Genomic DNA, 24,807 nt, shown 5'->3' on the forward strand with positions numbered 1-24,807 from the left:
GCGGGGGGGGATGTCTGGGAGGGGGGGGATGTCCGGGGGGGGCACCTATAGATGGGGCAGGGCCTATATGGGGGGGGGTGTTCCCTGTGGGGCCCCTTTGGGGGAGGGGGAGCGGGGTGTCCCTGTAGCCTGGGGGGGCCCCGGCCGTTGGGGTCCCCTATGGAAGGGGGCGGAGCCATGGGGGGTGTCCGGGCCCCCCCCCCGCAGACGTAGGCGGGTCTATTCAAACTAGATGCAAATGAGACGCGGCCGCCCCTGGGGAGGGGGCGTGGCTATGCAAATCAAGGACGCTGGAGGCGCCGTCCAATCAGCTCCCGCGCAGCGCCACGCCGGAGGCCGCGCGCATGCGCCGCCCCGCCCCCGCGGACACGTGACGTCACCGCGGCGCCGAGCGGCCCCACCGGAGCGACCCCGTCGCCTCCATCGCCGGGAAGCGGCGCCCGGAGCCCCCGACGCGCCGCTCCGCCCCCTCCCGCCTCTCACGGGGCGGCGCCACTTCCCCGGCGGCGGCGACGGCGACCGAGCGCGCGGCGGCGGGTCCTCCAGGGGCGGCCAGAGCGTCGCCGGAAGTTGAGGGGCGTGGCCGGAAGCCGGGGGGCGGGCGCGGTATATAAGCAGCGCGCAGGCGCCTCCGCCCTCTCTTTCGCGCTCGGCGAGGTGAGAGCGGCGCCGCGCGGGGCCGGGCGGCGGCGGCGGGAGAGGCCGCGCGGGGGTCCCGAGGCCGCGCTGCCGCTTCTCCCGTGTCCCCGCCGGCGCCGCGCCCACAACCCGTCCCGCTCTCTCCCCCCCCCGCAGGTCCCCGGGGCCCGGAGCCGCCATGGGCCGCCGCCCGGCGCGATGGTGAGCGCGTGACGTCAGCGCGCGGGGGGGCGCGGGGGTGACGCCATCGGCGTCACGTGAGGGGGGGGGCGGTGGGAGGAGCGGACGGGGTGTCGGGGTCCCTTTGCCGCCCGCTCACCCCCGCCACCCCTCCAGCTACAGGTACTGCAAGAACAAACCGTACCCCAAGTCCCGCTTCTGCAGGGGCGTCCCTGGTAAGTCCGGAGCCCCCAACCCCCCCGGTGCTGCGGCTGCGGCCGAGCCGGCCCCCCCCACTGCCGCGACAACACCCCGGGTTTTGGGGGGTGGTCCCGCCTCTAACGCCGCCCCCCCGCGTTCCTCCGCAGACCCCAAAATCCGCATCTTCGACCTGGGCCGGAAGAAGGCGAAGGTGGACGAGTTCCCCCTGTGCGGGCACATGGTGTCGGACGAGTACGAGCAGCTCAGCTCGGAAGGTGCGTCCGGGGAGGGCTGGGGGTGACCCCGGGGTGTCCCCGCCAGCCCTGACCCCCCCCTTTCCCTCCCCCCAGCGCTCGAGGCCGCCCGCATCTGCGCCAACAAGTACATGGTGAAGAGCTGCGGGAAGGACGGGTTCCACATCCGCGTGCGCCTGCACCCCTTCCACGTCATCCGCATCAACAAGATGCTTTCCTGCGCCGGCGCTGACAGGTCGGGGCTCCCCTGAAACCGCGGGGGGGGCCCCAAAACCGGGGAGGGCGTTCTAAGAAAAGGGGGGAGCGGCCCACAGTGCCGGCGGGAGGGGGACGCGGCAGCGGCGGGGCCCTGCGGGGCTGCGCTGGGTGCAATGAAATGGGGGGGGGGGGCCAAAAACCAGAGAGGACTCGCTGCCCCCCCCCTAGCTGTGGTAGCGCTGGGTCGTGGGGTGTCTCCCCCCGGGGGAGGGGAGGCTGAGACCACGCAGGGTGGGGGGCGGGGGCTCCCCCCTCCCCTGTAGCCAGGGGGGTGCGTATCGGCAGGGGGGCAGCCCTCGGTTGTGGGGTGTGTGGGGGGTGATTTCCCGGGGGGGTTTGAGGTGCAAACGCTGGGGCTGTCACACGGGTGGGGGGGGGGGGCAGAGGGGAGGTGCCCTTTAGGGCTGTCCCTCGGGATCTGGGGGTGCCCCCCCCACCCCCTGCTGCAGCCAATTAAGCCGGCCGGGACCCCCCCCCTGCCGTGGGGCCGCGGCGTGCACTGGCTGCGCACAGCAACACCCCCCCCGGCTGTGTAGGGCGCCCCGCTCGCCCCCCCGCGGGGCGCCCCAAGGGGCCGGGGGCACAGCCCCCCCTTCCGGGCAGGGCTGGGGGTGCTGGGGGGGTTCCCCCGCTGACCTGCCCCCCTGCCCCCCAGGCTGCAGACGGGCATGCGGGGCGCCTTCGGGAAGCCGCAGGGGACGGTGGCGCGGGTGCACATCGGGCAGGTGATCATGTCCATCCGCACCAAGGCCCAGAACAAGGAGCACGTGGTGGAGGCGCTGCGCCGCGCCAAGTTCAAGTTCCCGGGGCGGCAGAAGGTACCGGGGGGGATTGGGGGGGTCCCTGCGTCAGGCCGGGCGTCGCCCTTTGGCCAGGGAGACGTTGGGGGGTCCCCAAACCTGCGCCGAGGAATCGGGGGGAGGGTTGTGGGGTGTCTGGGGGGGTCCTGGGGACGTGGGGTGTTGCCGTGTGGGGTTTTGGGGTGCCCCTGACCCCACCCCCCCGCCCCAGATCCACATCTCCAAGAAGTGGGGGTTCACCAAGTTCAACGCCGACGCCTTCGAGGACATGGTGGCCCAGAAGCGCCTGATCCCCGACGGCTGCGGGGTCAAGTACGTGCCCTGCCGGGGGCCCCTGGACCGCTGGCGGGCCCTGCACGCGGCCTGAGCCCCCCCTGCCGCCCGGGACCCCCCCAGCCCCTGCCAGGGGCACCCCAAACCCCCGGGGGCTCTTGGCATGTCCCCCCAAACGCCCGTGTGGCCGGGGGGGGCCCCCAGGAGCCCTCAGGGAGCCCCCCCAGAGGGGGGTTGGGGACTTGGGGGGCCCTGTCTGGGTTCGGGGGGTCCGGGCAGGAATAAAGGTCTGTGGGGCCCTTCCCCCCCTCTGCTGCCCCGTGGCTGGTTTTTGGGGGGGCTGGGGGGGGCTGTTGGGCTCTGAGGGTTTCCAGGGACCCCCTCCCCAAAGACGAGGCTGCACAAATGGGGTGAAATGAGTAAAAACGAGGCTTCGCTTTATTCCCCAGATGCAGCCCCACTCCCCCCTCCCCCCCGGGTCTGTACAGACAGTGACAGCGAGGACAGACGGACACAGGGGAGGGGGAGCACCCCAGGCTTTGGGGGGGGCGGGGGCTGGGCCGGGATGCCTGGGTCCCTCCCAGCCCCGGGGTGTAAAAAAACCCGAAAAAACCCAAAACGAGTCACATACACAGACACAACAATGAGGGGGGGCGGGGTCCCCTCTTCCCCTTGTGCTTGGGGGGGGGGGGGGGGGAGGAGTGGGGACAGAGGGAGGGGGGAGGTGCCGCCCCCCCGGGCTGCAGGGGTGCCCCTGCACCCCCAAACACGGCTCGGGGGGGGGCTCCCCCCCGCTAGACTGTGGTGACAGAGAGCAGCGGGTTGTAGACGCGGCCGCCGTCGGCCGCCCGCGTGCCGCGGGCCAACATCTCCTGGATGGTGGCCCAGTTGTCCAGGATGCGGCGGCTGCGCTTGCGCAGGCCCCGGCGCGTCCCCGCGGCGGGGGGCGGCGGCTCGGGGGCTCCCCCGGGGGCGGCGGCGGCCGCGCCCCCCTCGAGGCGGCTCTGCAGCAGCATCTCGCGGCGCCGCCGCTGCTCGCGGGCCCGCGCCAGGTGCTGTTTGCGCTGCTCGCGGCTCCAGTAGCGCCCGGTCTTGAGCTCGCTGCGGGCGTCGTCGTCGGTGGTGGAGCCGCCGCCGCGCTCCTCCAGGATCTTGATGGCGCGCGCCTTGAGCAGCCGGTCGCGGCCGGGGCGCTTGGCCCGCGGGCCCTTGGCGGCGGCGCTGGCGGGGCCGAGCCCGCGCAGCAGCAGCGGGGAGCTGCGGCAGCTCTCGCCCGTGTTGTAGGCGCTGGTGCTGTCGCGCTCGGGCGCCTCCGAGATGTCGGCCAGGGGCGGGTCGTGCCCCGCCGCCTCCAGCCAGGCGCGCAGGCAGCGCTGGCGCAGCCGCTCCATCTTCTGCGCGCGCAGCAGGTGCCGGCACTTGAACTCGAGGTGGCGCAGCTCCTCCTCCAGCAGCGCCAGCTCCGCCCGCCCGGCCGCCGCCGCCCCCAGCCGGCCCCGCAGCTGCCGGTAGCGCCGCAGCTCGGCCGCGCTCAGCCCCGGCGGCGCCTCGGAGGGCGGCGGCGGCAGCGGCGGGGGCCCGGCCCCGGGGCTGAGCGCGGCGGCGGAGCGGCCCCCGCCGGCGGCTCGGCGGCTGCCGCCGGGCGACCCCGATCCCGACGCCGATCCGGCGCCGGCTCTTGCCGCGGGCCCGCCCCGCCCCGCCGAGCCCGAGCCGGAGCTGGAGCCGGAGCCGGGTCTCGCCGCGGGGCTCAGTCCGGATCCCGACGCGGATCCAGCGCCGGGTCTTGCCGCGACGCGGCCCCGGGGGCTCCCCCCGGCTCTGGCGGCGGCGGCGGCGGGGGGGGGGCCGGGGGGCGCCGGGGGGGCCGCGGCGGGGCGGGCGCAGGGGGGGCCCCTCGCCCCCCTCGTCCCCCAGCAGATCGTGCTCCGAGCTCTCCTCGTTGCGGGTGCTCTCGTCCGTCCGCCCCACCCCGCTGTCGGGCTCGGCGCCCCGCGGGCAGGGGGTGGCGGGGCTGGGGGGCTGCGGGGAGGGGGCGGAGGGGGCTGACACCCAGCAGGGCCCCCCTACAGCCCCTCCTCTGGCCCCTGACACCCCCGCTGCCCCCCAGCCCCCTCTATTGCCCCCCCAGTACTCCCCACGACCCCCCATCTGCCCCTAAGTCCTCCATTTCCTGCCATATGCCCCAAAAATCCCTTACTGCCCCCCGAGACCTCTGCTGCCCCCCTGAGATACCCCCCACCCACACCCCTCTTACCCTCCTACACCCCCTACTGCCCCCCCCACCCCCCCAGTGTCCCTCTGGGCACCCCCGTTCCCCCCCAAATGCCTCCCCCCCCCCGTACCCCATAATCCCCCCCCCCCCAAAACCCACACCCAGCCCCAAATCCTTTATTACCCCCCAAAAACCCCTACACCCCCCCAGACCCCCACTCTGCTCCCCAGACCCAGACCACCCCCCTGAAATCCCTCGTTTACCCCCCAACACCCCCCCTAAGATCCCTCTGCCCCCCTTAAAGCCCTTATTGCCCCGGTAACCTGCCTGACCCTCCCCCTGAACCCCCATGACCCTAATACCCCCCCACCTGCCCCAGACACCCCTATTGCCCCCCCCCGGACACCCCCACCTGCCCCCCAGACCTACATCACCCCCTTAAATCGCCTATTGCCCCCCTGATCCCCCTATTGCCCCCTCGGCACCCAAACTGCCCCCCCGAGGCGCCTGTTGCCCCCAGACCCCCCCGTCGCCCTAAGACCCCTACAACCCCCACGTGCCCCCCCCAGGACACCCCCTGCCCCCCCTCACCCCCCACCTGCCCCGGGGGGGTCCAGGGTCCGCGCTGCCGCTGCTCCCCGTCCTCGTCGGAGCCGAAGTCGTCGAGGAAATCCTCGCGGTCGCTGTCCTTCCAGTGCTGGGGGGGTGGGGGGTCAGGCACCCCCAGGGACCCCCCAACTCCTGCTGGGCCCCTCTAAGACCCCCAAGCAGCCCCCAGCCCCCCCCCCCAGACCCTCTATGTCCCCCATTTCCCCTCCCCAGACCCCCCCCGGACACACCTGGCTCTCGGGACGGGCCAGGAGCAGCGAGATGTTGGTTTGCTGCTCCCGGGTGAGGAAGGCAACGGCCTCCTCCCGGTCCTGCACCTCCACCCCGTTAATCTGGGGGGGGGGGACACAGACACGGTGGTGAGCAGGAGCCAACGACCCCCCCAGAGGGGGACCCCCAAGGACCACCCCCCCTCCCCGGGACCCCCCAAACCCACCTGGATGATGCGGTCGCCCTCGCGGATGCGCCCGTCCTTGGCCGCGATGCTGTTGGGGTTCACCTGGGGGGGGGGGAACACCCAGAGACGCGGCTCAGCCCCCCCCCAGATCCCCCTTTTACAGCGCCCGGCTCCATTTGGAGCCCTCGGGAGCCCCTTGAGGCTCCCCATCCCACGAGGGACCCCAATTACCCCACGAGGCCCCTCCCTTGGGGGCCCCCACAGCCCCGTGGGGGACCGACCCCCCCCAGACCCCCCCCAGGCCCCCCCCATACCTCCCCCACGTAGATGCCGGCGTCCTCCTCGCCGTCCGTGCGGTAGCAGACGGTGAGCCCCAGCTTGTCGCGGTGACTGGCCTTGTACAGCTCCACCTCCTGCAGGCGCCGCGTCAGGGGGACCCCGCGGCCAGGGAGGGGACACCCCCCCACCCAAAACACCCCCATCCCCCCTTCCCTGGGCCCTCTCACGACTCCCCCTCCCCCAATAAACCGTTTCTGTCTCCGATTACTTTGTCTCTGTGTCGTCCCTGGTGTGTCCCCCCACCCCCACCCCTCCTCACACAGCCCAGGCCCCCCCAGCCCCCCAGCAGACCCCAGGGTGGGGGCGCTCACCTCGTACTCCAGCTCCTCGGGGCGCTCGGGCTCCCCCAGATCCGCGGGGTCAAAATAGTCATGGGGGAGTGGGGGGCTGGGGGGCGGGAGAAGCGTTAGGGGGGACTGGGGGGGCCCAGGGGGATCCTGGGGAGGGCTAAAAGGGTCTGGGTAAGGGGGGGGGTGTCTCCCTGGGGGTTCCCAAGAGTCCTGGGGAGGGGTTGAGAGGGTCTTTGTGGCCTGGAGGGGCTCCACGGGGAACCCCAAGGGCGGGGGGGGGGTCCACAGGGGGCCCAAGAGGCCTGGGAGGGCTCTATGGGGTGCAGAATCCTCTGCAGGGGTACCCAAGGGGTCGGGGGGCGTCCTGGATGTCCCTATGGGTGGGACACCCCCATAGAGGGTTCTTGGGGGGCCATAAGGGAGTCCTGGGAGGGGTTATATGGCCCACATAGGGCAGGGGGGCCTCTGTGGAGCTCCCCGGGGGTCTGGGGGGGTCCCGGGAAGGTCACTGTGGGGCGCAGGGGCTCCACGGGTCCCCGAGGGGTGGGGGGGTCCCTGCGGGGGTCCCCGGGCGCCCGCACTCACGGCTCGGCCCCCCCGGGGCTGCCGGGCCCCCGCCCAGGGCCCAGGCGGCTCTCGAAGCTGATGTCCGTCTGAGTCCCGCTGTCCACCAGCCCGGCGGCGGCGGGGGGGGGGCCCGGCCCCCCCCAGGGGTGCAGGGGGGCGGCGGCCCCGAGCGGGGGGGCCCCGCTGACGGGGGGGCGGCCCCGGGGGCTGCGGCGCAGCACCTGCAGCACCAGCGGCTCCTTGGGCCCCCGCGGGCCCCCCCGGCCCGGCTCCAGCCCCGGCCCCCGCCGCGGCCCCTCCTTCCCGCTGACCTGGGGGGCAACGGAGGGATCAGGGGCTGCGCCCCCCGGGGTGTCCCTGAAGCCCCCAAAAAAGCGCCTGGGCCCCCTCCCAGCCCCCCCCGTGGATGCTCCCAAATACCCGCCCCAGACCCGCCAAACGCCGCTGAGCGCTCCCCACCCCCGGACCCCCCCCCAAGCCCCATCAGACCCCTCCGGACCCCCCCAGAGGCTCCCGCCCCTACCCCCCCCCCCCTCCATTGTCTGCTTCTCGCCCGGAAACCGCGGCAACGGTTGCCATGGAAACCGGCGAGGAGGTGGGCGGGGGCAGGAGGATGGGGACCCCCCCCCAGGACACCCCACGGGTGTGACAGGATCCGCACGGACCCCCCCGGCCCTACAGACCCCGCCAGCCCCGCCCCCTGCCCCTACAGACCCCGTTATCCGTCCCCCCACCCCTACAGCCCCCCCGCCTGTTCCCCCCCCCCACGCTACAGCCCCCCACTGCCGGTCGCCACACCCCTACAGCCCCGTTACACCCGGTACCTGCCCGATACCCCCGCAGACCCCCTCACCCCCCCCTACACCCCCATTATCTGTCCCTATACCCCTATAGCCCCGTTCCCCCTCCCCACACCCCCCATTACCTGTCCCCACGCCCCTACAGCCCCGTTATCTGTCTCTATGCCCCCACACCCACATTCCCCCTGCCCACCGCCCCCCGTTACCTGTCCCCATGTCCCCCGTTATTTGTCCCTGCAGCCCTATAGCCTCGGTATGTGTCCCCACCCCCCCCATCATCTGTCCCTATACCCCACAGCTCCGGTATTTGTCCGCGCACCTCTATAGCCCCGTTACCTGTCCCCTCAGCCCCCGTTACCTGTCCCCATGCCCCCGGTATTTGTCCCCGCAACCCTATAACCCCGTTACCTGCCCCCTCAGCCCCCCGTTATTTGTCCCTTCAGCCCCCGTTACCTGTCCCCAAGCCCCCCGTTCCCCGGCCCCACGCCGCCATCTCTCGCCCCCCCGCCGGTACCTGCAGCATCACCCGGTGCTGCTCCTCCGGTTTCTGCACCACGCACATGTTGCAGCCCATGGCGGGGCCCGGCCCGGCGCCACCCCCGGCCCCCGGCCCGGCCCCAGCGGGGTCCCGGCCCCCGGCTCAGCCCCGGCCCCCGCGCTCCGGGGGGCGGCAGCGGCCCCCCCGGCCCCCCCCGGCCCCCATGGCGGCGGGAGGGTCCGGCGGGGCCGGCGGCGGCGGCGGCGCCGCCCGGTTCGGGCCGGTTCCGGTTCCGGTTCGGGCCGGTTTGGGCCGGTTCCGGCCGCGGCGCGCGGCGGCGGCGGCAGGTGGCGGCTCGCGGCGATTGCGAGGGCGGGGCCGGGCCTGGCCACGCCCCCCACCCCGCGCGGCCACGCCCCCCGCGGCCCCCCCACTAGCCCCCCCGGCCCCCCACCCCTGTAGCCCCCCTTGTCTATACGGGCCTCTATAGGGCCCTGCAGCCCCCCAGCCCCCCTCCCCCATCGGGCTCCGTAACCCCCTGCAGAGCCCCTATAGGTGCTCTCGACCCCCCCCGCATCCCCCCACGGTCCTGCTACAGACCCTATAGCCCCCCACGGGCCACTCCAGGCCCCTCACTGACCCCTCTACCGCCCTATAGCCCCTATAGACCCCCTCAACCTCCCACAGCCCCCCCACACCCACCAACACCCCACAGAGCCCTATAGGTCCCGCGGAGACCCCCCCACCTTGATCTATAGCGCCCATAGGGACCCTGAGGTGCTTCTATAGGCGCCGGCCTTTACCCCCCCGCAGCCCCTATAGCCCCCCCCAACCCCTCTGGCCCCCACTGACCGCCCCCAGCCCCCCCCAGCCTATAGACGGATCTATAGGCCCCCCCGCCCCTATAGAGCAGCCCCGAGCCGCCCTCCCGGCAGGTTCCTCCTTTATTTCGCCCTTGGGGGCATTTCCCCTTTTTTTGCGTTTTTTTTGCTCCATGTTTTTGGCGGTTTTTATACAAGGGGTATGTACAGTATGTATAGGGGGGGGCACACGGGGGGGGGGGGGGGGGGCTCGGCTGCCATTTTGGGGCCGTTGGGGCCTTTTCCACTTCTTTTCCCGAGGGGGGGGGGGGGGGGGGGGGCACCGCACACACGGGGGGGGCTAACGCAGCTACGACACCAGCGCACGGGGGAAGGGGCGCGGGGGGGCGCGGGGGCGGGGCCGGTTGGGGGGCAGGGAGGGGCGGGGGTGCAGACCCCCCCGCGGGGGGGCCCGTCGGCTCGTGTGAGAGTTGCCAAGGCCGCGCCGTGAGATGCATTCAGAGACGGGGGGGGGGACGTCAGGGCCCCCCCAAACCCCAAGGAGTCGGGGGGGCCCTGAAGGGTTATGGGGGGGAGGGGTGAAACCTGGGGGGGCAAAATCCCCCCCCCCAATTTGGTCTAAAGAGAACCCGGGCATCCGGGCCCCCCCGGCCAGGGCTGCGGGGAGGGCGCCCCCTTATTTTTTTGGCTAAATCCAACGGGGGTCCCCGCCCCCCCCGCGTTGTGAGGGGCTTTTTGGGGACCTTCCCCCCCTCGTCAGCCCCAGGCCCCCCCCATTGCACGGTGGGGGGGGGCGCACTTAGGGGTCCCCCCCTTTGGCAGTGGAAGGGGGTTGGGGGGGCCCTTAAATGGGGGGGGGGCGAGGAGGGGGTTGAGGTTCCCCCCTGGCTTGGGGAGGTGTGGGGGGGGCTCTGGGGATCCCCCTTTGGCTTGGGGGGGATCCTCAGTGCCGGGGGGGTCCCCAGCGCCCCGGGGGCTCCCCCAGCCGCCGGGGGGGGCCCCGCTAGTCGAGGGGGGGCGCGGCCGAGGGGCTGGCGGGCCCCGAGCTGCCGGCGGCGGTGCCGCGGGTGCCGCTGTACTGCCCGATGAAGGACCCGTCCTCGTTGAACTGGACGTCGGCGCTGCCCCCGTACCCCGCCAGGCTGTCGTCGCTGCCCAGCGCCGCCCCGGCCGCCCCCAGCGACCGCCCCGAGCTGCCCGAGGCCTTCTCCTCGCCGTCACTGCGCCGGGCCGGCAGCACCGTCACCCCGCGGCCACCCCCGGCGCCCCGCGGCCACCGCCCCCCCCCCGCCATGGCCGCCGCCGCGCTGCGGGACGCGAGGGGCTGCTGCGAGGGCGGGGACGCGCGTGACACCCCCCTTCCGTGACACCCCCCTTCCGTGACACCCCCTCGCACCGGGGCCCAGAGCCTCCCCCAGGGCTGCGGTGTCGCCCCCGGGCGCCCAGGCCTCTGGTGACCCCCCCGCTCCCCAGGGGCCAGCCCCCCCCCAGCCCCCCTTACCTCTCCAGGGACCTGCGTTAGCCGGGGCGGCAGCGGGGGCAGAGCGAGCGTCAAGGGGGGGCGAAAGCCGGGCGGGAGGGGGAGCAATGGAGGAGGAGGAGGCGGCGAGCAATTAGCGAGAGGGGGGCAATTAGTGAGGGGGCAATTAGTGAAGGCAGGGGGCAGCTGAGTGGGGGGCAGCGGAGGGCACCCAGCAGCTCTGCCCCGCTCACTGCGGTAAGCCCCGCCCCCGATAGGCCACGCCCCGGCCCAGGCCCCGCCCCCTCAGACAGACCCCGTCTCTGATAGGCCCAGGCCCCGCCCCCCTCAGACAGGCCCCGCCCCCACCTGTACTCCCCGAAGGTCTCGTCCTTCATGGGCCGGGCCTCCGAGTCCACCTGCGTGTCCTCCTTGTCCTTCACTGGGGGAGGCACAGCTCGGTTCGGGGGGGTCCGGCGCCCCCGGGACCCTCCCCCAGCTATGGGGATCCCCCCGGACTCCCTCAAGCCTTGGGGACCCCCCCACCCCTAAGGAACCCCCACTTGGAGCCCGCCCCCCCCCCAAGCCTCTCACTGCCCCCTCCCACCCCCTCGGGGACCCCTACTGAGTCCTCCCCCAAACCAGGGACCCCCTCCCCAAGCCTTGGGGACCCCCCATGACTTAGGGACCCCCCTCAAATCTCGAGGAAACCCTCTATTGCCTCGAGGGCGTCGCAGGGGAGTCTGCCGCGTCTCAAGGGCCCCTGGAGGGTTTGGGGGGTCCGGGGGGGCCTGGGGGGGCTCTGGGCTCACCCGAATACTTGCCCCCCTTGCTGCGCTTGATGAAGCAGAGGATGAGGAGGAGGAGGAGCAGCAGCACCACGGCGCTGACAAAGCCGATGAACCAGCCCTCGGTGGCGAAGCCGCCCGCGGGGCTCGGTACCACTGAGGGGGGTGTGGGGGGGGTGCGTCAGTGCGGGGGGGGGGAGAAACCATCTTTGGGGACCCTCCCAAGCACCCCCGGAGGGGCCTGGCTGGGGAAGGAGCAGTTTCGGGGCATCCCCTTGCACTCGGGGGGGAGGTCGTGGGGTCCCTCAGCCGGAAAAGGTGGTTTCAAGGTGACCTGAAGTGGCTGGGGGTGGTTTCAGGGATCCCCGCAGGGAGAACGGGGGGGTGTCGAGATGCCCTGAAGAAGCCGGAGTGGTTTTAGGGGAAAAGCCGCCCTTTGGGGGAAAACTGGGTCTTGAGGCTCCCCAAGGCAGCCAGAGGTGGTTTCAGGGGTCCCCTCAGGGGGGAAAGTGTTTCAAGAGGCCCTGAAGCAGCGGGAGGGGTTTTAGGGGTGCCTTGAGAGGGGGAAAAAGGGGTTTCAGGGTGTCCCTTAGGGAGAATAGCAGGGTTTTGAGGTCCCCCGATGCGGCTGGCGGCAGTTTCAGGGGTCCCCGTGGGCTCCCTGTCAGAGCGGTGGCGGTTTCGAGGCTGCCCGCAGGAGGGACGCGCGCGCGGGGCGGTTTCGGGGGGACTCACACGTGCCGTTGGTCTGCACCTCGCTCTCCCAGAAGGGGACGCGCTCGCCCGAGTGGTTGCGGCCCACGAACTGGACGCGGTAGGAGGTGCCGGGGCGCAGGTCCCCCAGGCGGTACAGCCCCAGCGAGGAGTTGGCGCGGCCCGAGGTGCGCCAGGGCTCCTCCACTGCGGGGGGGCACCGGGGGGTGGGGTGAGACCCCCCCGCAGGCCCCCGCGCCCCCCACCAAAACGTCCCCAGAGGCTCCCCCAAACCCCTGGGGCCCCCCCTCACCCCACTGGACCCCCCCGCCACCCCCCCCCCTTACCCAGAGCCCCCCAAACCCCACATGGGACCCCCCCACCCCCCCCCCTGCCCCCAGTCCCAGTGGGCCGCTCTTACTGGTTTTGCTCATGTACTGGACCTCGAACTCGATGTTGGCCTGGGGGTGGGCGAGGGTCCAGTGCAGGACGGTGAAGTCCTCCCCCACCTCGCCCACCTCCACGCTCCCCAGCACCGGCAGCACTGCGGGGGGCAGGGGGAGCTCAGCAGAAACAGGGGGGTCCCCGAGAACGGAGCACCCCCAGGATCAGCCCTGCCTCGGCATCTCGCCCCTCCCTGGGGTGTCTCAGGGTCCCACACGGGGGTCTCAAGGACCAGCCCCCCCGCCAGCATTTCCAGACCCCCCCACCATGACAGTTTTGGGGCTCCCCTGGTGGTCTCTGAGCCCCCTGTGGGGGTCTCAGCACACCCTGTGGTGGTTTCAGGGCCCCTCTGGTGGTTTCACGGTCCCCCCTCGGTGGTGTCAAGCCCCCCTCGGCAGTCTCAAGCCCCCCCTCCCCCCTTGGCAGCCTCAAGCCCCCCCCGGCAGTCTCAAGCCCCCCCGCGGTCTCGGGGTACCCACCGGGCTCGGGGAGCAGGCTGCCCTGGCGCAGCAGCGCGGGGCCGGGCCCCAGGCGGGTCAGGGCGCGCAGGGCGAAGCGGTAGCGGCCGCGGGGGGCCAAGCGCCCCAGGGTGGTGTTGAGGGTCCCGGCGGGGAAGGAGATCTCGTAGGGCAGCCCCCCCTCCGTCTGGTTCACTGCGGGGCAGCCTCAGCACCCCGGGTACCCCCAAACGACGCCCCCCGTACCCCTGCAGCCCCCCCACGCCCCCCACGTACCCCAAAGTCCCCTCCCAAGCCCCCTCAATCCCACACACTCCTACGAGCCCCCCCACACCCCCCACACTCCCCCCACCTCCTCTGAAGCCCCCCCAACCTCCACGTACCCCCCAGACCCACACATACCCCCCAAACACCCCCAGCGCTCCCAGCACCCCCTCAGTGCCACCAGAACCCCACCCCAGTAGCCCCCAGTGCCCCCAGCACGGACCCTGGCGGTACTGGAGCAGGAAGCCGGTCAGGATGCCGTTGGGGTGCCGCGGGCGCTTCCATTCCAGGGCCAGGGTCGTCTCCCCCACACGCTCCACATGCAGCTCCTCGGGGGGGCCCGGCACTGGGTGGGGGGCAGCGTCAGGGACCCCCAAACCGCCCAGGCGGGGACCCCCCCCACTGGGGAGTGCAGGGAGACCGCGGGGAGACCCCGGGGACAGAGGGGAGCCGGGGGGCGTTGGGTTGGGGGGCGCTGGATGGAGTTCGGGGGTCCCCAGGACAGACGCCGGGGGCCTGGGGAAGGCGTGGGGGTCCCCGGGGGGGCCTCACCTCCCTCGGGGGTGTCGAAGCGGATCTCATCGCTGGGGGGCCCTTCCCCCCGCCCGTTGAAGACGACGACCTGGAGGCGGTAGCGGCTCCAGGGGCGCAGCCCCCCCAGCAGCACCCCGCTGGCCTCGCCCGGCACCGTCAGCACCCCGGGGTGCGCGGCGGGGGGGCCGGGGGGGGCCTGCCGGCGCGCCCGCTCCCCCACCCAGCCCTCACGCCAGTACAGCACCTGGGGCGGGCACAGGGAGGCCATGTCAGCCAGCGGGGACCCCCCCGAGCCGCTCCGTGCCCCACCAGCCCCCCCACATCCCCTCCCTCCCCCCCCCAGCCCCCCCTTACCCGAAATCCCCGGAGGCGCCCGCGCAGGTCTCGGGGGGCCCCCGCCAGGCTCCAGCGCACCCGCACGCTGGTGCTGTTCAGGATCTCCACCCCCACGTTTTCGGGGTACACCAGCGGCACTGGGGGGGGACAGCGGCGTGAGCCCCCAGACCCACCCCGGAGGATCCCCAACACGGGCATCCCCTCGAGCGAGGACCCCCCACCCCCCTATGCGAGTACCCCCAGAGGGCCCCCCTGGCACCCCCAGATCTGGGTCTCCCCTTCTCCGACCTCCCGAAGCCCAGATTTGGGGTCCCCCTACCCTGGGGTCTCTCAGCATCCCCAGGATTTGGGGGGCTCCCCCCTTGGGGTGTCTCAGCCCCCCCCGATTTGGGGTCAGCCCCCCCCCCCCCCCCAGCGGGTTTGGGGGGCCCCAACTCACGGTCCTCTCCCGAGTAGCCGACGATGACGGGGGGCTCGGGGCCCTTCCCGGCGTCGTTCACCGCCTGCACCCGGATCTCGTAGGGGCTGAAGGTGGGGGTGCCCCCCACCACGACGGGGGGGCCCCCCACCGTCTCCTCGTGCCAGCGGCCCAGCGCCGTCTCCAGCGCCCGCCACTGCACCCGGTACCGCACCTCGGCCGCGTTCCACTCGCCCGGCGCCAGCGGCTGCAGGCGGGGCCTCAGCACCCCGAACCCCAAATACCCCCCGGACCCCAACCCCCCACCTCGAGGGACCCCCCCACCTCCCTCTGAGCTCCCCAAACTCCCTCGGGACAGAAGGACACCCCCAAACCCGCCCCACGTCCCCCGGAACCTGGCCCCAGACAGAGAAGCCCCCTCCAACGGGCTCTGGGCGCCTGTGACCCCCAACCTGCCCCCCAAACCCACCCCAACCCCCCAACCCTGCCCCAAAACCCCAGAGCCCCCCAAACCTGCCCCCCAAGTCTTCCCTGAGACCCCCAGAGCCCCCCCAAACCTGCCCCAAGACAAAGGGAGCCCGCACAAACCCGCCCCAAGCCCCTCCCAAACCTGCTCCAGCCCCCCCTGATCCCCCCAGCCCCCCCGAACTGGGGTCCCCGGTCCCCCCCGCTCCCCACAGCCCCCCCGTCAGACCCCCGGGTCCCTGGTACCTGCCAGGTGATGACCAGGTTGTTGGTCTCGTTGCCTTCACCCTTGACCCCCCCAGGGTTGCGCTCGGGGGCTGGGGGGGTGTGAAAGAGGCTCAGAGACCCCCCCCCAATTTCCCACAGACCCTTTGGGGGGGGGGCTCAGAGACTCCCCCCGACCCCTTCGCTGTCAGTACCAGTTGGATGTGCGATCGGGGGGGTAGGGGTTGGGTTTGGGGGATTTGGGGTTCCTTCGGGGAGGCTCATGGTCCTCAGGAGCATTTGGGGGGGGTCTAACCTGGAGGGGGGGGGGGGAAGGGGTTTGGGGGTCTGCAGGGTGCCAGGGGGTGGCAGTGGGGCACTGGGGGGGGTTGCAGATCCCCGGACAGAACTGGGGGGTGGAGAGGGGGGTTGTGGGGTCCCCGGGGGCACTCACCCGCGGGGGGGGTGGAGATGGGGGCGCTGGGGGCGCTGGGCTCCCCCCGCCCGTAGGCGTTGGCCGCCAGCACCCGGAAGCGGTAGCGGCCGTAGGGCGAGAGGGTGAGGTCGGCCCAGGGCTGATCCCCCGGCACTGTCAGCCGCTCCACGAAGCGCCCGGGCGTGAAGATGCCCTCCTCTTCCTCCACCACGAACTCTGGGGGGGGGGGAGGTTAGGGGTGCTCCCCAAACCCCCCCGGCACCCCCAAGTCCCGACCTCCTCCTCCCCCTCCAGGCCTGGCAGCCCCAGACCCCTCCTGAACATCGGGAGACCCCCTGGACGCCCCCGCCCCCCCCCAAACCCCACAGCTCCTCCATGGTCTCTGAACTCCCCCGAGACCACCCTGCCCCCCGCAGGAACCCCAAAACCCGCCAGGACCTCCTGAAGCCCCCCCAGAGCCCCTCCAGGACCCCAACAGCCCTGAACTACCCCCAGACACCTTCTGACCTCCCCATAGTCCCCTCCAGACAACCCAGGTCCCCCCAGTCTCCCCCCAGCCCCATTCTGAAGACCCCCAGGACCCCCCAGACACCCCCGGGACCCCCTCCAGGGCCCCCCTTACTCTCCACGGGGCTGTTGTGTTCGTCCCCTGGGGTCCATCTGAGCTGGACCTGGCGCTCGCCCTCATCCAGCACCTGCAGCTCCCGCACAGGGCCCGGCCGGCCTGGGGGGGCCGGGGCAGTTAGTGGGGGGCAGTGGGGCAGAACTGGGATAGAACTGGGGGAAATCTCGGCAGGACCAGGGGTATCGGGGCAGAACTGGGACAACGAGCAGAATCGAGGTGAAACTGGGGGTAATGGGGGCAGGACTGGGGCAGAATCAGGAGAAACTGGTAGAGAACTGGGATAACAGGGGCAGAACTGGGGCAGAACTGGGGTCCCTGGGGCAGAATCACAGCAGAACCAGGGGTAACAGAGGCAGAACTGGGGCAGAAGTGGGGGCAGAAGCAGGGCAGACCCAGCTGTGGGCGCAGCAGCACCCCGGGAGCAGGATTTGGGGGCCCCCGCAGCTGGGTCTGGTGTCCCCCCCCGGACTGGGGGGGACTCACCCACGACGCGGAGCCGCGCCTTGGCCTCGACAGCGTCCAGGAGGGTCCAGGCGCGGCAGGAGAAGGTCCCCTCGTCAGCGTAGTCCACCCCGGCCACTGTCAGCGTGTCCCCGGTCAGCGAGTACCTGCGCGGAGGGGGTGGGTGCTGTCAGCTTCCCGGGGGGGGCTGCGGGCCCCCCCAGTCCCCCCAAGCCCCCTCACTTGTCGCTGTCGGCCGTCTCGCCCAGCAGCCGCCCGTCCCGGCGCCACTCGAGGCCGTGGGAGGCCAGCCCGGGGTCGAAGGTGGCCACGCAGCGGAACGTCACTGTCTCGCCCTTCTTCGCCGTCATGCTCTGGGGGGGCACCTCGATCCGCGTCGCCGCTGGCACAGGAGGCGAAGGGTTAACAGAGGGGGGGGGACAAGGGGTGCTGGGAGGGCTCTGGGAGTCCCAGGAAGAATGTGGGAGGGCTCTTGGGGATCCCAAAAAGGATCAGGAAGGATTTGGGGCACAGGAGGGTGCAGGGGGATCCCAGGAAGAGTCGGGGGGGCCCAGGAGTGCTTGGGGGGGTCCCAAGAAGACTCTGGTGGATCCCAGGAAGGATTTAGGGGTCCCTGGGAGGCTCTGAGGGTCCCCGGAGTCCCCGGTACCTTTGACGTCGAGGTGGGCGACGACGCTGGCGTTGCTGTGGGCATTGTGGGCGCGGCAGGTGAAGGGGCCCCCGTCGCCCCGCGCCGCCGGGCCCAGCCGCAGGGTCCCGTTGGTGAAGACAAAGGCCCGGTCGTCCTGCAGGGCCGGCTCCAGGCCCGGCGTCAGCCTGGGGAGGGGAGGGAGTGTCGGGGGGGGCACTGGGGGTCCCGGGGTGGGTCTGGGAGGGGTCCCGGGGGGGGCGGGTCTCACCACTCGACGGTGGGCGCGGGGGCCCCGAAGGCCCGGCAGTGCAGGAACACCGTCTGGTTCTCCACCACGGCGTACGGCGTCTCGTCCGGCGTCAGGATCTTCACTGGCAGCTCTGGGGGGGCCGTGGGGCAGTGAACGAGTGGCCCGGACCCCCTGGGACCCCCAAATCCCGCCCCCCGGGACCCCCAAATCTCCCCCCAAGCCTCCCACTCCCAGTTCAAGGCGGGCCCAGCCATCGCCATGGCAACAGGTACCCCTGGTTGCCATAGAGATGGCCATCACCATGGCAACAGCAGCCCAGCAGGGTTGTCGTGGGAGCAGTGATTGATAAGGCAGGTTGCCATGGCAACCATCGCCAGGCTGGGTTGCCATGGTGACGGCTAAGAGAGGGGCCTGTTGCCCGGTCACCGTGGCAATGGAGGGAGTTGTAAGGGGGGCACGGTTGCCATTGGGCTGGTTGCTAAGGGGTTGCCAGAGAAGGGTGTCACACGGGGATGGTTGCTAGGGAGACCCGGTTGCCATGGGGATGTGGTTGCTGAGGGGGGGATGTGGTTGCCCCGAGGATGTGGTTGCCAAGGGGTACGTGGTTGTGGCAGGGACCACATCCCTGGCCGGGGAACACCATCACACGGGGATGCTGTCGCCAAGGTGACGCCGTCACCACAGGGACAGTCGCCAGGGAGGATGCGGCTGTAGGGGGGGATGCCGTTGCCACAGGGATGGTTGCCAGGAGCGGGCTGTTGCCGTCGGGATGTGGTTGCCAGGGGAACGCCCTTGGCAGGGGGAGGGCTGCAAGGGGCTGTGGGTGCCCAGGGAGGGGTCCCAGGGGCCGGGGGGGGTCCCAGTGGCCGGTGACACCCCTCCGCGCCCCCCACGCACCCACGACGTAGATGAAGGCGTTGGCCAGCAGGCGCCCGTGGCGGTTGTGGGCCTCGCACTGGGCCACCAGCGTGTCGTTGGGCTCCAGGCGGGACAGCACCAGCGCCCCCTCCCGCACCGCCCGCCGGCTGGCCCCCGGCGCCTCTGCAACGGGGGGTGAGGGCACCCGCGGGACCCCGCCGCCTCCCCGGGGACCCCCACCCACCCCCAGAGACCCCCGCAGACCCCGACAGCCCCCCCCGGGACCCTGACACCCCCCTCCAGCCTCCAGGGACCCCAATAACCCCACCCTGAAGAGCCAGAGACACCCAAAGGGATCCCACCCCCTGTCCCCAGGGGCTCCACCCACCCCCAAGACCCCCCAGGAGACCCCAATAACCCCCAGGGGACCCCAACAAACCCCCCCTCACCCTCTAGGGACTGTCCCAGGGACCCCAGTAACCCCCAAGAGACCCCAATAATCCCCAGGGGACCCGAAGTACGCCCCGCCCCCGCCCCAAGCCTCTAGGGACCATCCCAGGGACACCAACAACCCTCCTGGGACCCCAAGAGGCCCCGGGGACGCCGAGGTGACCCCCTACCCTCGATGGGGACCCCGTTGAGGCGCCAGGTGACGCGGGGCCGGGGCTTGCCCTCCACCAGACAGTCCAGCCGCGCCGTCTCCCCGGGGCCGAAGACGCCGCTCTGGGGGCGCCGCACCCAGTACGGGGCCGCTGGAGGGGGGCAGGAGGCGTCAGGGACCCCCACACTGCACCCCAGGATCCCCCAGACCCGCCCCAGTGCCTCCCAGCGTCTCCCACTGCTCAGCCCACCAGATCCCAGTGCCCCCAGCATCCCCCCAATGCTTCCCATCATCTCTCAGTGTTCCCAGTGCCCACCCCAGTAGATCCCAGTGTTTCCCAGTGCCCCCAGTGCCCACTCCAGTATCTCCCAGTGCTCCTAGCCTCTGCCTCTGTGCCTCCCAGTGCCCCTCTGTGCCTCCCAGCACCCACCCCAGTGCCTCCCAGTACTCCCAGCACCCACCCCAGTGCCTCCCAGCCCCTACCCAAGCAGCTTCCAGCGCCTCCCAGTGCCCCCAGCCCCTACCCAAGCAGGTCCCAGTGCCTCCCAGTGCCCCCAGCACTCCCCGCAGCAGGTCCCCGCGCCGTACCCTCGACGGTGACGAGGTGGCTGTGCCGCGCCTGGCCCTGGCTGTTCTCGGCCACGCACTCGTACTCGCCGTCGTCCGCCTCCTCCACCGCCCGCAGCCGCAGCGTCTTGTTGAAGTTCTCCAGCGAGGCCCGGCCCCGCGGCAGGGGCCCGTTCAGCCGCTGCCACCGCACCGCCGGCGTGGGGCTGGGGGCCCGCGTCACCGGGGGGGGCTGGGACCTCCCCCGGGCCCACGCCGGCCCCCGCAGCCCCCCCCCAGCTCTCCCTCGGCACCCCGGGGACCCGCTGGGACCTCCCCGACCCCCCCGCGCCCCCCCCCAGACTCACAGCCCCTCAGCAATGCACTCGAGGACCAGGGTGCCCCCGCGCAGGGCGACGTGGGGGGGATGAGGGTCACGGGGCACCACGAGCTGGGGACGGCGGGACTGCACCGAGTTACCTGGGGGGGGGAAGGGGGTTAGTGGGGGTGGGGGGCATGCCCGGGGGCACCCCCAGAACTGCAGGGTCCCCCCCATACAGCAAGGAACCCCTCAGGCTCCAGGGAACCTGCATACACCAACAGCCAGCCTCAGGAGCCCCAAGACCCCTGCCCATATTTCTGAGGACCCCCCATACACCAAGGGACCCCACAGAGCCCCCCTCATACTGCCAAAGACACCCCCCCCATACTCCCAGGGCCTCCCCTATACACCAAGGACCCCACAGGGACCCCCCCCAGACCATCCTCCCAAGGAGTGGGGGTCTCCAGGGGGCTTTCTGGAGGGGGGAGCCCAAGGTGGGGTCCTCTCTGGGGGCCCCCATGGGCTGGGGGCGGTTTCTGCTGGCTGTGGCAGTTTTATGGGTGCTGGAGAGCTGTAGGAGAGTTTTCGGGGGATTTGAAGGTGGGGTCCCCTGGAGAGGGTCCCACAGAAGTGACACTGGGGGGGTTAGAGGGTCCCTGGGGCAGCTGGGGAGGTTCTGGGGGCAGCTCTGGGGGTGCCACGCACTGGGGGCGACGCGGAGGTCGAGGGGCTCCTTCTGGATGATGGTGCGGGGTCCCAGGTAGTGGGCGTGGCAGATGTAGTCGGGGTGGCTGTCGCCCACCAGCACGTTGGCGAAGTAGAGGAACCCGTCCTGCCCCATGCTCACCCGCGCGTCCTGCGCGATGTGCACGATACCTGGGGGGGACACGGGGGGGTCAGGGGGTCCCCGCCACCCCCAGGCCCCCGCCCCGCCTGCGGGGGGCACAGCGAGGGGCGTGTGGGGCGCAATGGGGTGTCGGGAGGGCGATGGGGCGGGGGGCTCAGGGGATTATTGGGGGGCGAGGGGTGTGGGGAGCCCAGGAGTGCTGTGGGGTTGGGGTGCAGGGGGGATTGGGGGGATCCCAGCGGCTGTGGGGTGTCAGGGGATTTATGGAGATGTGGGGGGTCCCATGGGGTTGGGGGGTGCAGGGTGATCGAGGGGTCCCAGGGGTGCAATGGGGTGCAGGGGAGTATCGGGATTGGGGGTGAAATGGGGTGCAGGGAAGATGATGGGGGAGCAGGGGCAGTACGGGGGTGCAGGGACAAGGGGGTACAGGATCGGCCCCCCCCAGCCCCGCCCCAGTTGCTCACGGCTGTTGAGCCAGTAGATCTTGGGGGGCACAGCGCTCTTGGGGGGGTCACAGGGCAGCACCACGGGGTCCCCCTCCTCCACCTCCACCGGCATCACCTTCTCCTTGGGCCACTGCGGCGTGTCTGGGGACCACAACAGCTGGGGGGGGCACGGGCGTACAGGGGGCCCCCCAAACCAGCCAGGGACCCCACATCCAGGGGGTTCCCCTGCCCCCCAAACCAGCCAGGGACCCTGGCGTCCGCGCCTTGAGCGAGAGGTCGTGGTAGGGAAATCGAGGGGGAGGATGGTCTAGGGGGACCCTGTGGGATCTGGGGGCTCCCAGGGGGATTTTAGGGGATTCCCAGGGGACTCTGGGGGGAATTAGGGGACCCTCAGGAGGCTGGGGGTCTCCCTGGGGGCATTTAGGGGATCCCAGGGCAGCTCTCGGGTCACCTGGGGGGGATTTGGAGGGGCCCAGGTGAGGGCAGAGGCTGCCCGGGGGGGCTGCCGGGGGATCTCGGGGTGCCCGAGGGGTTCAGGGTCCCCGTCTCACTCTCGGCGATGACGCGGGCCTCGAGGGACAGGGCGGTGCCCAGGGCGTTGGCGGCGAAGCAGCGGTAGCGGCCCTGCAGGCGCCCGGCCAGGCTGGCGTTGATGACCAGCGTCCCCACGCCCGGGGTCACCGTCACCCCCGGGTGCTCCTCGGGGACGAAGGGCTGGTCCTCCCGCGTCCAGCGGTACCTGCGGGACAGGGCGGTCAGCGCGGGGGCACGCGGGGAGTCACCACGGGACGCGGTGGGGACACTCACTGGACGGGGGGGTTGCCGGTGGCGGCGCATTTGAGGACGACGTCGTCGCTGGGGAAGACGACGAGCTGCTCCGGGGGCTGCTCCGTCAGCTCGGGGGGCTGCAGGACTGCAGGGAGGGGGGGTCAGCGGGTGGGACCCCCGGCGACACCCCGGGGACAGCCCAGGCACCCCTGGGACTTCCCCCAGGGACTCCACAGAGCCCTCAGCACCCCCCAGGGACCCTTCCCCAAACCCCCAGGAGCCCCCCCAAGGACACTCAGGGACCCCAGACCCCCAACAGACTCCCCGGCACCCCCCATGGAGACCCCCCAGGGTGGTGGACACCATCCTGACACCCCCCGGGGACCCTCCCCAGGCCCCACAGAGACCCCCCAGACCCCCCCGAACCTTCCCAGACCCCCAAGACTCACGCTCGTGCAGACCGTCTGCACCGTCCCAGGGGGCAGAGGGGGGAGAGACACAGCGGTGAGTGAGAGGCTCCCCCCGGGAGCGTGGGGCGGGGGGGTTCGAGCATGTGAGGGGTCCTCGTGCGATAGAGTGAGCGTGCAAAGAGTCCTCGTGCGAGAGGGCGAGCATGCAAAGAGTCCTCGTGCGAGAGGGACAGGCAGCCCTCGTGCAAGCCCCCCCCGCGCCCGTGCCAGGCCCCCCCGCCCCACTCACACTCCGGGGGGATGGTGATGGCGGCGCCGGGCCCCCCCAGCACCAGCAGCAGGAGGAGGCCGAGCCCCCGGGGCAGAGCCATGGCCGGGGCCGGCGGCAGCGGAGCCCTGGGGGGGGACACGGGCTGACTCGGGAGGCGGGGGGGGGGGGGGAGGCGTGTCACCCCGCCCGGGGGTCCCAGGCATCCGGGACCCCCCCTGCCCCCCCCAGCTCCATTGTGTGGCGGCCACCGCCTCCCCTCCCCCCCCCGCGGATGCGCCCGTTGCCGTGACAACGGCTGATGAGGGAACCTGTCACCTTGGCCGAGCGCCCCCCGCCCCTCCCCCGTCAGCACCCTGGACAGGGCGCGGCGCCGGGGCAGCCCCAACCCCCCCCGGGGCGGAAGCGGGGGCGGCCCCGGCGGGAACAAGGGTCCCTTGTCGACCCGCATTCCTGGGGGGGGGGGTGGCGGGGCCCGGGCAATGACCCCCCCCCCCCCCGCACAACGGGCCCCGGGCCCCTCCCTGCCCCCCCCCGCGATGGACCCGGGTGCTGCAGGTGGGGGGAGGGGCGGCCCGTGGCACCTGTAGGGAAATGATGGGGGTGGGGGTGTGTGTGACCCCCCCCAAGGGACTCAGGCGCCCGCCCCGCCCCCCCCCGCCCCACCGCACCCCGGCGCCGGGGCCGTCACGGGCGGGGGGGGGGGGCGGCCCCGTGGGGTGACGGGGCCGGTTCCATCGCATCTCCCCCCCGCACACAAGCCCACACCGCCCCCCCGCCGGCCCCACCCATCTGTTGGACGCGGGCCGGGATCCTACGGCGACCCCATAGAGCCCCCCCCGAGCCCCCCGGCCGCTCAGGGACCCTATGGAGACCCTACAGATTCCCCCCAGCAGTCCCTGTCCCCACAGGGACCCCATGGAAACCCTATAGAGCCCCACGGAAACCGCGCGGAGCCCCTAGAGAGCCCCCCCAGAGCCCCCCGGCCCCACAGAGACCCACAGCGGAGAGCAGGGACCCACACCCAGAGGCAACTGGCCCCACGGAGATGCCCGAAGCCCCCTCCCCGCTCGGCTTCGGCCCCATAAAGACCCCTAAACCCCCTCCCCAGGCAGACCCGGCCCCTCAGAGCCCCCACGGGACCCCCTTTACCTCAGCGCTCCCTCCCCACAGAGCCCTGGCCCCACAGGCACCCCACGGCCTCAGCCCGGCCCCACAGACACACCGTCACCTCAGCCCCGGCCCTTCCGCGCTTCCCGCCTCAGGGCGGACCCGCGGAGCCCCCGCCCCACAGAGACGCTTTGACCCCAGCCCAGCCCCATAGAGACCCTATAGGGGCACTTTTACCTCAGCCCCGGCCCCGCATACACGCTACAGAACCGCCTTTACCTCAGTCACGGCCCCATAAAGACCCTCTAGAGCCACTTTTACCTCAGCCCAACCCCACGGAGACACTACGGGGCCACCTTTAGCTCAGCGCAGCCCCTATAGAAGCCCCGTTACCTCAGCGCAGCCCCTACAGAGCCCCCCGTTACCTCAGCGCCGACCGCTCCGCTCTTCCCGCCCTGCGGAGCCGCAGACCCTCCGCGCAGCCCCCGCTCCCTCCGCGCAGCCCCGCGGGACCCCCCGCATCACCTGGCCCGGGATCCCTCCGCGCCGGCCGGGCACCCCCAGACCCCCCGCCCGGCCCTACCTGCTCGCGCCGCTCCCAGCTCGGGGCTGCGGCTGCCGCGGGGCTCTGACATAATCCGCCCGCAGGCCCCGCCCCGCCGGCCCGCCCCCGGCCCCCGCCCCGCCCCGCCCGCGGGTGTGTGTGTGTGTGTGTGTGTGTGTGTGTGTGTGTGTGTGTGTCGAGGCCCAGGGGGCGGGGGGGGGACCCGGGGTGACGCTGAACCCCCCCGTGTCCCCGCGAGGGGCAGCAGCCCCCCCGCACGCCCGCCCCCCGGGCAATGACCTCCCTTCCCCCCCCGCCCCCCGGGCAATGACCCCCCTTCCCGGCAGCCGGGCCCTGGCAGCCGACCAGGGGATGACGGGAAACGCCCCCCCCGCCCCGCGGGGGACACGCGGGTGTCCGGGGGGGGCTCCCCCCGCCCCCCAACCAGCCCCGGGCACCCCCGCGCTGCTGCTTTGTCACGGGTGACATCACCCCTCATGGCACCAGCAAACAAGTGGGT

General features: G+C 72.4%; 3 protein-coding genes and 1 non-coding gene across 10 annotated transcripts; 2 read left to right on the forward strand and 2 right to left on the reverse strand.

Moving 5' to 3' along the window:
• Positions 1–632: 632 nt before the first annotated feature.
• On the forward strand, positions 633–2,900 carry RPL10 (ribosomal protein L10). The gene is made up of 7 exons (XM_074857583.1): positions 633–657; positions 796–840; positions 976–1,034; positions 1,167–1,274; positions 1,350–1,488; positions 2,167–2,329; positions 2,523–2,900. Exons 2-7 carry the CDS (start codon positions 818–820, stop codon positions 2,676–2,678), a joined length of 648 nt encoding a protein of 215 aa, XP_074713684.1. The 5' UTR covers positions 633–657; positions 796–817; the 3' UTR covers positions 2,679–2,900.
• On the forward strand, positions 1,955–2,099 carry LOC141938671 (small nucleolar RNA SNORA70). The gene has a single exon (XR_012627342.1). It is a non-coding gene; the product is annotated as a small nucleolar RNA SNORA70 (small nucleolar RNA).
• Positions 2,901–3,224: 324 nt separating the features above from the next.
• Positions 3,225–8,464, reverse strand: PDZD4 (PDZ domain containing 4). Its single transcript, XM_074857584.1, is given in 9 exon segments — positions 3,225–4,258; positions 4,260–4,606; positions 5,398–5,496; positions 5,639–5,740; positions 5,845–5,907; positions 6,120–6,218; positions 6,456–6,531; positions 7,020–7,312; positions 8,316–8,464. Coding segments are annotated over 9 exon segments (2,019 nt in total). The 5' UTR covers positions 8,376–8,464; the 3' UTR covers positions 3,225–3,378.
• A 741-nt stretch (positions 8,465–9,205) lies between these two features.
• Positions 9,206–24,429, reverse strand: L1CAM (L1 cell adhesion molecule). Of its 7 annotated transcripts, none has more exons than XM_074857580.1 (29): positions 24,327–24,415; positions 22,655–22,761; positions 22,405–22,419; positions 21,995–22,100; positions 21,739–21,926; positions 21,206–21,328; positions 20,600–20,770; positions 19,941–20,052; positions 19,615–19,799; positions 19,046–19,177; positions 18,465–18,608; positions 17,586–17,697; positions 17,336–17,502; positions 16,909–17,068; positions 16,708–16,832; positions 16,222–16,323; positions 15,618–15,815; positions 15,206–15,276; positions 14,516–14,741; positions 14,095–14,213; positions 13,759–13,984; positions 13,430–13,552; positions 12,964–13,137; positions 12,462–12,584; positions 12,083–12,247; positions 11,372–11,503; positions 10,929–11,001; positions 10,602–10,613; positions 9,206–10,320 (listed from the first exon to the last, which is right to left on the reverse strand). In XM_074857580.1, exons 2-29 carry the CDS (start codon positions 22,734–22,736, stop codon positions 10,104–10,106), a joined length of 3,783 nt encoding a protein of 1,260 aa, XP_074713681.1. In that variant the 5' UTR covers positions 22,737–22,761; positions 24,327–24,415; the 3' UTR covers positions 9,206–10,103. The 7 variants fall into 7 exon arrangements, with proteins under 7 accessions (XP_074713681.1, XP_074713682.1, XP_074713683.1 ...); XM_074857581.1 differs by lacking the exon at positions 24,327–24,415 and adding an exon at positions 24,169–24,185; XM_074857582.1 differs by lacking the exon at positions 22,405–22,419 and having other exon boundaries at positions 24,327–24,429.
• Between the last annotated feature and the right edge of the window lie 378 nt (positions 24,430–24,807).

Source organism: Strix uralensis, unplaced genomic scaffold, assembly GCF_047716275.1.
Source record: "Strix uralensis isolate ZFMK-TIS-50842 unplaced genomic scaffold, bStrUra1 scaffold_227, whole genome shotgun sequence".
Classification (NCBI taxonomy): domain Eukaryota; kingdom Metazoa; phylum Chordata; class Aves; order Strigiformes; family Strigidae; genus Strix; species Strix uralensis.